This window comes from Acomys minous (assembly GCF_964271855.1).
Source record: "Acomys minous genome assembly, chromosome: 13".
Classification (NCBI taxonomy): Eukaryota; Metazoa; Chordata; class Mammalia; order Rodentia; family Muridae; genus Acomys; species Acomys minous.
The window spans coordinates 84,516,517-84,529,243 of NC_140495.1; the positions used below are offsets into that span (position 1 = coordinate 84,516,517).

The 12,727-nt window shown below is 39.0% G+C and overlaps 1 protein-coding gene across 1 annotated transcript in view; it reads left to right on the top strand.

Moving 5' to 3' along the window:
• Positions 1–12,727, top strand: part of KCNH8 (potassium voltage-gated channel subfamily H member 8) — a 367,339-nt gene that overhangs the window by 102,817 nt on the left and 251,795 nt on the right. The window contains exon 2 of the mRNA XM_084753676.1: positions 3,785–4,018. Coding sequence (XP_084609802.1) covers positions 3,785–4,018 — 234 coding nt within the window. The remainder of the gene's footprint in view (positions 1–3,784; positions 4,019–12,727) is intronic.

The following is a 12,727-nucleotide window of genomic DNA, read 5'->3' on the forward strand; positions in this document are numbered from 1 at the left end:
CTTTTCAGTAAAAAGTCCTGGCGACTTCTTGCATCTTGAGTGTGGAATGAAAGTTTACCATAGCTCATTCATATTATCTTAAACTATATCAACTCCAAGAGTTGAAGAAATTGAGATGCCAAGTCCCTGAAATGTTTGCTTCTCTGCTTTCCACCTTCCATTCCTTTGCATTCCCTTTACACTTGGAAACAAAGGATCATCCATCTTTGTTTGAGTGGGGAAGGAGTGTTCTGCTTTGGAAGGTCCAAGCAAATGGCCTGGCTGTCTAGCAAACACTAGATTCTTCCTGCTAGTCTATGAAAATGTTCTGCTAGGAGGCCTTCAAAGCTGTACTCAACTGCCTGGTATGTAAATGTGTCTTGTGATTTACTGTCACTTTCGAACTGAAAACACACAAAATGACGCCCCAAGAACTAGCAGAGAGCAGCTTTCTGGCATTCAGATGCATATCATATGTGCATAATTGATTCTTTGAAAGGTTAAATACCCTGAGCATATGTACACATAGTGGAATGGCAGCCATGAGTTCCCATCAGTATGGTCCTGGCTTTGTTGTACATAATTCTAAAGCAAATGCCATGTTTCCTCTTTGGGAATTCCAGGATCGGTATTCAGAAAAGCATATGTTCCAGTGTAGATAGCAGTGTGAAGGAATGATACTTTCCAAGCAGAAGGACCATTCATGTGGCCAGTACACTAAGCTTTCCAAAGCACAGACGGCCACTATATTCTCTTTGGAATTGAAATACAATTATATATTGAGAACAAGTGCTAAATATAAACAGAGAAGGCCAAGTATACTCCTTTATTCTTGTTTTGTTTTTGAGGCTTATTTGCTGGAAGAATTAGCTGCTCAAACACACTATAATCCTTAATTAAAATACACAGATCCAATGGCTTGGCAATACTTCATCATCTTTTCAGCTTATTAGAATTCTAAAGCACAAGTCTTTTCTTATATTTACAAACAATTACAAAGACGCTATGGAAATTGCTTTAAAGATCATGCCATTAAGAGGTATGCAGAACTAAATAAAATTGCACACCTTACAAAGAAGGAAAAGAGTAATATGTTTGTTCTAGTTAGCTTCAGCTGTCAACTTGGCAGCCTAAATTCATCTATCTAAGAGTGGACTCCTTAGTTAAGGCATTTCCTTTATCGGGTTGGCCTATGGGCATGTCTACAGGGAACTATCTTGACTGTTCATTGATGCAAGCCCACCCATGAGCCAGAAAGTCAGTAAGTCACGGTGTTCCATCATTTCTGTCTTGGTTCCTTCCTCGATATCCCTCAATAATGGATTGTGACCTTCCCTTTTCAAACTGATTTTGGTCAGAGTGGTTTTTTTTTTTTTCACAGAAACAGAAAGGAAACTTGAGCAGTGTTGCATAATGGTTAATAAGCAAATGGAAGATGAAAATAAGGGTTATTATTGTAAGCAGTGTAAGCATTATGAGTTTCTTATCTAGGGAAGGGAGGACAGGAAACAGAGCATTGTACAAACAAAAAGATTTTTCTTATGATTACCCAAAACTAACAGCTGTTAACTTCTTGAAAAAATATACAAGTTTAGATATCTTTTCCAAATTTTTAAAAGTTGTAAAGACAAAAATCAGAAAACACGGAAAAAAGAAAGCACCGATTAAGATGCTTAAGAAGAAATGTGTTCTAGTAATAATCACTGAGCGGGTATAACAATCTCAGGTTGAAGCGGTCAGGCTTTACTTAAAACAACTATATATATATATGTCATACGCTAGGAGCATTTGAATCATTCATCTGTAGAAGATAGCGAAGTAGGAAGAGAGAGACAGCTTGGCCAGACACACACAAGCAAAGCGACTAATGCCATATAAAGAGTGGGCAAGTTCGGCTTCAGGAGAAAGTGTGATGTCTGTCCTCCATCTCCATTCCTGTTCCTGCTTTCACCCCTTGACACTTCTGCACGTAGGCATCTGTTCCCAACATTCCAGGCCTTCTCTCCTGCCCTCTTTATATCTGTTTTTTCGTTTTTGTTCTATTCCAAGCTAACCATCTTTAAAGCATGGGATATTTACATTCCTACCTCTAGCAGTCATTATTAGCTGTGTATCGCTGATTCGGGACTTAACATGGCATTATGTTACTATTTATAATTATGCATTTATTTGATTAATTAAGTCACATAATCTTAAAACAAAACCATAGACTGTTTTTATTCACACCTTTTCCCCCAACTGCCCTTCACCTTGGAACTTACTGTAGGCTTGAGCCTTATCTCCCAGCATTGTCCTACAGATGAATGCATGTCATAGATCTATTGGGGAAAAAAAAAACACTTGTAAAAAGTGAAGTCTTTGGACTTTGTGGATTCTGTGAGTTGCATTTTCCAGACTAACTATGAATTCCACATGTAAAGTAGCATACTACCCTAAGGACAAGATCAAATACAATTTGTTCACTTACACCTTGGACCACGTCCATTATTTAATGGTCAGTAGATGTTACTGTGAAGTGTGAGAGAATTCTCACCCTGTGATAATCTAATTCACCCCCATGGCTTCCAAGGAGCATGTGATTCAAAGTCTCCAAGTATTGTTATCCAGCTCAGCTCTGCGTCTAAAAGAGAGAAACTGACCAAGAAATCAACGAGCAAGAGAAGTCAAGGTATTAGTGCTGTCACTATGAGTGGTGGTCTCAGACAAGGGCCGAGTGACGTAAAGCAGAGAGAGCCGCTCACAGAAAAAACCACAGATGCTTATGAGGAGATGAGGACACCATGGACTGGATGTGCTCAGTTTATACCACTGGCCATTGAGAAGTGGCCATGGAACCTCCTTTCTATTGGCATGACAGAAAGCTGCCTGCTGAAAACCTCTCTGAAACATGTTATTTCAAAATAGACAATATATGAAGAATTTTGTATCGACCCACTGGATGTACAGTACAGTATATGGTAAAATACAGGGGTATTCCTCTGTGCCCAAAGCTACTCTCTCTAGAGAAAAGCACAGATTCCATATGCTGCATTAACATAAGTATATCTGTGTATATATGTATGTAAGTCTGTATGTATATGTGTATACAGATATTACATACAGACATTTCATATTTGGTTTATATTTGTGTTTTAGACAACAGATCCATATATTATAATAAATCTTACTTTTTTATTTAACCGCTTCTTCATAGTTATTTTCATTTTCAACTTTATTATGCTTAAGTCCTACTTCAGATACTTATGGTCAGTATGCAACACTTCTTTCTTGTAAAGATGAATGAATGCTTTTTATAATAGTTTGTGCTTTGTTCTAAGCCCTAGTATTCAACATGCAGGATCAGAGATTCCTTGTCTTGAAGCTGAGCTCTAGCATGCATCACCTTTTCCTATAAATATGTAGTGCATCCTTCAAAGTTCATCTCTAAAAGTTCCTCCTGCCATACCTTTGTATCACATCCCCCTTACGTGAATCACTCCTAAATGTGTGCGCCAGGACATGCATTTGAGATCATGCGATTCAGCAAAATGGGTACAGAGGCCAGGCAACTCATGGCAGGAGCCACAGTCAGAGGCATCATCCCTAGTGCCACACAGAGGGTGCCTGGCTTGGGACAGGCTGATGGCATGCGAACCAAAGTCAGAATCTAGCCGGCACTGCTCTAACTGCCCACCCAAGTTTGCCATTCTCTTTCAAGGCAATGAAACGAAACATATCTTAGGCGTCATGAGCTGAGTGCATGCCTGAAATTGTGTCTTAAAGAAGATATTTAAGTGGCTGAATGTTTTGTCCTTTTATTCTCCAGATAGCAACTTCATCCTGGCCAACGCCCAGGTGGCAAAGGGTTTCCCCATAGTCTACTGCTCCGATGGCTTCTGTGAGCTAGCTGGCTTTGCACGAACTGAAGTCATGCAGAAGAGTTGCAGTTGCAAGTTTTTGTTTGGAGTGGAGACCAACGAGCAGCTGATGCTTCAGATAGAAAAGTCCCTGGAGGAGAAGACAGAGTTCAAAGGAGAAATTATGTTCTACAAGAAGAATGGTGAGTTTTCTTTCTTTGGTACCTACTGGAGAGACCACTAGCTGCTTTATGACCACTCCAGCTGAACAGTATTTTGCAGAAGTATGTTTGAGAGAAGTTTCTCAAATGACATGGATGATGGCTCTGATTTCATCACTGACAGAATAAACCATATTTAATATTATATTAGAGTTAAAACTCTTCCTATATCAATACGTGAGCTGATTAACATGTTAAAACAAATTCTACTGGTACCAAAAGTCATTTTTAAATTGTACACATACATAATGGTTGTTAATAAATACCTTTTATTCCATGATGGTTTCCAAACATCATACTTTTAAGAACTACATGTCAATCTTAGTCACTTAAAACAGAAATTCCTAGGGTTGCCTGCCAGAAAAGGAAGTTAAGTTAAAGAACATGAGCATATGCATTTTATTTTATTTTATTTATTTATTTCTTCTTTCTTTCTTTCTTTCTTTCTTTCTTTCTTTCTTTCACAAATCCTGCTCTCTCCACATAGAGATTTTAAAGACCAAATGAGACAGAATAGTCAGTTTGCAGGACTGAAAACTACCAGTTGGGGGGGAAAGCCACCTGTTTTCCTGTGGGTGCATTTCTATGAGTCTCTTCTCAATTAAAGAGGATGTGGCATCTGTGGTGCTGGCATCTCATGTGACAGTGGATATTGCTCACTTATGGGCCCTGTAGTTGTAAGAAATCCAAAGGTTGCATGTGGGTAGACTATTAGAGGATTAGAAGAGGTCACCGTTTCATCTTAGCGACACAAGTCCATTAGTCTTAGCTAAGTATGTAGGTACCAAGCTAGACAACATATTTCTAGCCTTTTTTGTAGCCAGATAGATATGCAACTAAGATTTGGGATGATACAGGAAAAGGACTGACTTACATAATTTCTAGGGAAAATCCCTTAATATGAAATTATCTTCCCTCTATTTTTTTTTCTTTTCCTTTTCCACAGTACTATGAACAGAACTGTCTTGGCAAGAAACCATGTAGTGAAGGCATAGCCCCTAATGGGGTTGAGTTTTAAGCCATTCAAGAGACAATTAAGATTTAATGAAGCCACAAAGTGAGGCCTTAATCTAATATGACTCCTCTTCTCATAAGTAGTGGAAGAGGCAACAGGGATGTGCACTCAGTGGGGACTGACTATGTGAGGACACTCTAGCACAAAGCTTCTGGACTTTCTTAGTGTTGACATTCGTCAGTAGTTTTTGTTTAGGGAGGCTGGCCCATGCACTGACAAGCATCAGCAGACCTGTGGTCTCCAGGTCTCTCAGTATTTAAGGGTTACTGAAGTCAGTGCCAAGAAAAAAAAAACAACCAAACAAAAACTCCAGCCACCTTTAGAAGACACTTGCCCTTGGATGGCATTCTCTGATCATTGCAGCCTTTGGATACAGTCATCCTGACCTATTGGAAAACACCCTTCTAGAACAAGATGCCCCAGTTCTTTGGCACTAGAACCGTGGTTCAGACCATTGTGTTTTTTCAGTGACAATTGAGAAGGCCTACATAGCAAGTATGATCCAGTGAAAGGATTCTAGCTCTGTGTAATTATACCACAGTGGGTGAAAAGAAGCCTGGGATAAAAGAACATGGGGAAGTCACTGAGACTGTCGACTGGCAGAGGACAGATAAAGCTGCTGTCATATAAAACAAAAGGGGAAAGACATCCTTTGTGTAAAATACCCGCTGACTACAGACGCATCCTAACTCAGGATAGTGCCTTGTGTAGGTCACTCCAAGTCCTTTTAGAGTCTTTGTTTTTATGCTTCTTCAAAATTTCCAGTGTTCTCCAACTGAGAAAGACTTGGGCCAAGGAGAAAAATCTAGTGCGAGAGCAAAGGGTAGAGGCTTTGGAGGTGGGGTAGGTCTAAAGTTGAAAGCACATGGTAGAGGCACTATCCAAAGAATCTAGAAGAATTTCCTGAACCCGTTTTCTTAAGTATGCTTATAGCCTTGGACACATGTGAAAGGAAATCAATAAGGGTAAAATTCTCTCTAAGCAATCACCCCAGGGGATTGTCTGGCATTCAGAGCAACTAATTGATCTACTTATAGGTAATCTGGATTGCCATCTATGCTCCTCAGCTTATGCTGCATCAGAGACCTTTATATGAACATTTGTCCCTTCCTGCAACTGGAACTCTGAAAGTATGTGCATTAGAGACTGTCCCATCCCCATAGCTTAGACCCCAGAGTCTTGAGGACCGTTTTTAGCTGGCAATTCCTTAATGCATGCTTCTGAAAAGAAATAGGAATTGATTCATAGAGAGATTTATGGATACGTGGAGCTATGTCTGCATTTTAGATTTTTTTAAAAACTGCTCATGACATAAAGGATTTTCCTTCTCTTCCTCAAGGAGCATGCTCACTTAATAAGCTCTGGAAATGCCTCCTTCCCAGCAGCTGTTAGCCCAGTTGACCCATGACTGATTAGATGGCCCATTGGGCATTTATAACTGAGTTTTGTGACTAGTGATTGTCCCAAACAATGTCATTGTCCTCTCTCGTAGACGCTACACATTTTGTGCAGTTTTCCTTCCTCTTTCATGAGGATACTGGTGAAAGCAGTCAGTGTTTTTTCTCTATCATCTTTGTACACCCTTCTGGTGTTAAAATAACTGAATTTTGCATCTATCCATCATTCAAAAATAATGAAGAACTTGAGTAAACAAATTTCTTCAATCCTTCATGCTATTGCATTTTCAAAACAAGAAAAATGGGGTGTATCGTCAATCTTGGCCCAAAGTCAACCTGGTCAGTAACTTCTCTTCAGTCCCATTGCAACAAGGAGAAACAAGTCTTTCGTCTTCAGTCTTTCCCCAAAGCTGCCTAACTAGTTTAGCATGCAGTGTCTGTCAGCATCTCTGGCACTTTCTCAAAATCCCTCATCCCAAGGACAACAAGCTGAGATGGATGCCATCTTAGACTTTTGCCTTATCTAGCTTCTTTGTTATTCTTCAGTGGCAATGATTTGTGTTTTCTATGTGTTACTGAAGTTCCCCCTAGTTGAGCAACCAGTCCCAGCCTCTGTGTCTTCTCTCTAAATACAATACTTTCCGTAGATCAATAACATCATTTGCCTTTCCTGGGGAAAAGAAAAGTAGAGCCAGAAATAGAAAATGTATCTTAGGACAAAGATTTATTTGAAAGAAATTAAATTGTGTTCTGTAAATTTATCAGACTACTTTCTTGGAATATCAGTCTGTTCAAAATCTTGTTCCATCAAGTCTTATGGAGGCCAAATTCATGGCTTCATAAGTCTTGAGCTTACAAGTCCGAGAACCAGTTGTCTAAAGGCATGGCTCTTTCCAAGAACTGTGAGAAAGTATCTGTTCTTTAGCTCTAACTGTGTTGGTGCCTCTGTGGCTACCTTTGGCATAGCTTGGCTTGAGGAAGCAACCCCTTATCTCTACCCTCATCTTTGCACATGCTTACCCAGTATGAGTACCTATACCCCAACCCCCCTTGTAAATTTGTTTTTATATTAGTTGCCTTTATTTATTAATTCAGTTATTTATCATATGTATGTGCATGAGCCATAGCATACATATGTAATCCCCAGACAAATTATTTTTATCATTTTTTATTTTTTATTTAATTAATTTATTCAGATTACAACTCAGTTGTTATCCCATCCCTTGTATCCTCCCATTCTTCCTTCCCTCCTGCTTTCACCCTATTCCCCTCCCTTAGGTCTATGATCACGGGGGACCTCCTCCCCCACTATATGGTCATAGGCTATCAAGTCTCATCTTGGTAGCCTGCTTATTCTTTCTTTGAGTACCATCAGGCCTCCCCACCAAGGGGAAGTGGTCAAATATGGAGCACCAGAGTTCATGTCAGAGTCAGTCCCCACTCTCCACATAACTGTGGAGAATGTCCTATCCATTGGCTAGATCAGAGTAGGGGTTTGATGTTTACTACTTGTATTGTCCTTAGTTAGTGCAATAGTTTGAGCAAATCCCCCTGGGCCCCGATCCATCGATAATGATGGTCTTCTTGTAGGTTTCTAGGACCCTCTGGATCCTTCTATTTCCCCATCTCCTATATTTCTCTTACCTAGAGTCACAGTAGGATGTCCTCACATTTATCCCAATCTCCTGGTAAGTGAAGACTTTCAGGGGACAAGCCTTTTGGTCTAGTGCCCAATTATAATATATACCATGTGAGTCTTTCTGCTTCTGGGTTAACTCACTCATTATGATCATTTCTAGTCCCATCCATTTGTCCACAAATTTCAGGATTTCCTTGTTTTTAATAGCTAATTAATACTTCATGGTGTAAATATACCAGCGTTTCTTTATCCATTCTTCTACTGAGGGACACTTAGGCTGTTTCATTTCTGGCTATTATAATAAGGCTGCTATGAACATGGTTGAGCATATGTCCCTGTTGTGTCCTGGAGAATTTTCTGGGTATATTCCAAGGAGTGGAATAGCTGGGTCGTGAGGAAGCCATAGTCCCAGTTTTCTGAGACAGTACTAGATAGATTTACAAAGCCGTTGTACAAGTTTGCATTCCCACCAGCAATGAAGGAGTGTTCTTCTTTCTCCACATCCTTACCAGCATGTGGTGTCACTTGAATTTTTGATCTTAGCCCTACTGATGGGTATAAGATGGAATCTCAGAGCCATTTTTATTTTCATTTCTTTGATGACTAAAGACCTTGAGCATTTCTTTGTTTTTCTCAGCCATTCGATATTCCTCTGTGGAGAATTTTCTATTTAGTTCTGAGCCCCATTTCTCAATTGGGTTATTTGGTTTGGTGGTGTTTAGTTTCCTGAGTTCTTTATATATTTTGGATATTAGACCTTTGTCATATGTAGGGTTGTTGAAGAGCTTTTCCTAATCTGTAGGCGGTTGGTTTGTTGTTTTGGCAGTGTCTTCTGCCTTACAGAAGCTTCTAAGCCTCATGAGGTCCCATTTATTAATTGTCGACCTTAAGGCCTGGGCTGTTGGGGTTCTGTTCAGGAAGTTATCTCCTGAGCCAATGTGTTCCAGGCTCTTCCCCACTTTTTCTTCTTATCGATTTAGTGTCTCTGGTGTTATGTTGAGGCTTTAATCCACTTGGACTTGAGTTTTGTGCATGGTGACAAATATGGGTCTAATTGCAGTTTTCTATATGTAGACATCCAGTTAGACCAGCACCATTTTTTGAAGATGCAATCCTTTTTCCATTGAATAGATTTGGCTTCTTTGTCAAAAATCAAGTGACCATATGTGTGTGGATTCATTTCTGGGTCTTTGATTCAATTCCATTGATACACCATCCTATTGCTGTGCCAGTACCATGCTGTTTTAATTACTGTTGTTCTGTAGTATAGCTTGAGATCAGCTATGGAGATTCCTCCAGAGGATCTTTTATTGTATAGAATTGTTTTAGTTATCTGGGTTTTTTGTTTTTCCATATGAAGTTGAGAATTGATTTTTCAATGTCTTTTAAAAATTGTGTAGATATTGTGATAGGGAATGCACTGAATCTATGAATTGCTTTTGGTAAGATGGTCATTTTTACTATGTTAATTCTCCTGATCCATGAACAAGGGAGATCCTTGAATCCTCTGATGTCATCTTCAATCTCTTTCTTCAGAGATTTGAAGGTTTTTTTCAAACAAGTCCTTCACTTGCTTGGTTAGAATTACTCCTAGATATTTTATATTGCTTGTGGCTATCGTGAAGGTTGTAGTTTTCCTAATTTCTCCCTCTGCATAATTGTCATTTGTATATAGGCAGGCTACTGACTTTTTTGAGTTAATTTTTTATCCAGCCAATTTGCTGAAGGTGTTTATCAACTGTAGGAGTTCTCTGGTGGAATTTTGGGGGTCACTTATATGCACTATCATGTCATCAGCAAATAGGGATAATTTGACATCCTACTTTCCCATTTGGATCCCTCTGATCTCTTTTTTTGTCTTATTGCTCTGCCTAGAACCACAAGAACTATAGTGAAGAGATATGAAGAAAGTGGGTAGCCTTCTCTGGTCCCCGATTGTAGAGGAATTTCCTTGAGTATCTCTCCATTTAACTTGATGTTGGCTATTGGATTGCTGTATATAGGCTTTATTATGGTTAGGTATGTGACTTGTATCACTGATCTCTCCAACACTTTAAACATGAATGGGTGTTGCATTTTCCAGACAACTTGTTAAAGTCTATTCTCTCCTTCTACCACGTGTGACCTAGAGATCTAGCTCTGGTTGAGAGGCTCAACACTGAGCCATATCACTGGCCCAAATTTTGCTTTTATAAAGAGCCTAGTCATTTAGCTTTATATCCTGTCTTGAAAACTTCCTTTAACTTGATTACTTTGTAAAGAACCCTTCTTGAATATGGTTATTTAATAGCTATTGGGAAATGGACTTCAATACATTCTTATTTTGGAGGGGAGAATATTAACCTAAAGTACCTAGTTATACTCCCATTAGATTAGGTGTTAAGTTACCCTCTCAAGATTATCAATTAGTAAATTTTAAAAAACATTACACAGAAGCACTCTTACTCTAAAGTCCTTTCTCTTGAATCTCCATGTTCTGTGCTACACTGGAGATGAGGCTTCTTTCCAGGGTGATTAACAAATGCTGGATATTTTCAGGGTCTTAAATGATATTCAAATAGCCTATCAAACCTTCCAGCAGTAAAATGTTGGCTCTAACCATGTGAAGGCACAAAGTGGTAATTTATCACTGAATCTCCAACAATATAAACCATCCTGTAAGAGATAAGACTGAGTTGGCCATGGTGGCACATGCCTTTAATCCCATTTGCTCCTCCTTTTTGAGACAGAGTTTCACTGTGTAGCCTAGGCAGACTTCAAATGGATAAATCCTCTGCCTCAGGTTCCTGGACACCGGGATTATAGGCCTGCCCAACCTTTCCTGGGTTGTATACAGTAGTCCTTAGATCTGATCCTTCTGTTATTTTCTCCTTTGACCTACACTATGTCAGAGTCTCTCTCTCTCTTCAACTCTGGCCATTGTTACAATGTTTCTTTCCACGTGGCTGTGATAAAACACCAAAGCAATGCAAGGGCAAGAGGTTCACTTCTGAAGGTATAGTCAGTCATATGTCTCTGCATTCTACAATTCCATTTTGCATTCACCTATGGATGGATTTATTATCTTGACTGTTCATTATGTTGCCTGTTGAGAATCATGCTTCTGAGAACATGCGGGTGCACATAAATATACTAGCAGGCAAGTCACTTCCTTTGTGTACACTCCCAAAAGAGCAATTGTGGGTCATCTGACCCAGATGGAGTTCCAGCCTCTTAGGAACTGCTTAAGAACTACTTCCCACAATTGTTTCTCTTGTACCAACAATGCACGTGTTCCCATAGCAATTCTAACACATGTGAAAGAGTGGATACCTCACAGTGGTTTTGATTGATAGCTTTTCAACTAACACAGCTGGAGCACCATCCATGTAAGTTCACTTCCCATCTTTCTGTCAGACTATAGATCTTCTTGTTCTTCAGTTATGTGGGCTGGATGTTATACCTTTACGTGATGTGTCGTTTTTCAAACAACTTTCTAGGCCTGGAGGGGACCTGTTTTCCTTCTTGGTGGTTCCTTTTATAGTCTCTGTTTACTCTGTTTTGCGCTATTATATTGAGGCCTGGATTTTTGTATGCATTGCCATGAAATGTATGCTTTTAAATCTTATATCCATTATATAAGGCCATTTTTGTCACTAGGGTTGATTTTTGTGTGAGTAAACTTTTCTAAAATATCAATATTGTTTTACATATAGAAATCCAGTTTTCTCATCTTCATTTACTGAACAGACTGTCACTTGTGACTTTTTCTTCTTGGTGGGCTTGTTGAAAATTAGGCCTCATTTTCTGGCTCTGCGTTTTGTTACAATCTTCTCTGTGTCTCTTTTAATGACAGCACCATATTGCTTTGCATGCTATGGTTTTCTAATATAGGACTAAACCAAATAGAGTGATTACTCCAACTTTCCAACATTACTGGTGCTTTGTCCTTCAATAATTACCATAACAGTTTTAGCTCTTTCATGCTTCTATCTATTTTTTAGCATTGGTTTTCCTATCTCTTTGAAGAATACTCTTGGGATGCCTAAGTAATTACATTGGATGTACATATTACATTTTAAAAAATGGACACTTCAACAATGTTCATTCTCCAGAGGTATACATGTGGGATGTGTTTGCATGAATTTGTGTCCTCTTTAGATTCTTTTATCAATGCCTTGAAGTTTTCAGTGTACAGGTCTATTATTTCACTACTTTCTTTCCTTCTGACACTATGTTTATGCATAAGACCATTGAGTGAGTTTTTATGTTTAGTTATTTGATATGACACTGTTACAGATTTTTAGAATATCTCATTACACCCTGTAAGGATTTTAGACTTGGAGTTCAATATAGAAACATAGGAAAATGGGGTTTCAGAATGTCAAATTACTCTCAAAGTTAACATTTTAAGTGAACAGTATGTGCGGCTTTGCCAGTTTCATTACTGAGAGATGGGTTTTTAGCTAGTGCTGTGTAAGAGCCAATGTTAGAGCAAAGTGTACTGGGTACATCTGTGCTATATATGAATGAGAAGAATGTACTTTTTGTGAGAAAACATAGTTTCTACAGTGCAACTGGTGTGCCTCTGAGGCTTCTCAGCACGGTTATAATTTGTAGTTATGGTAGCATGCCACATTTAGAGACCAGTAAGGCAAGTC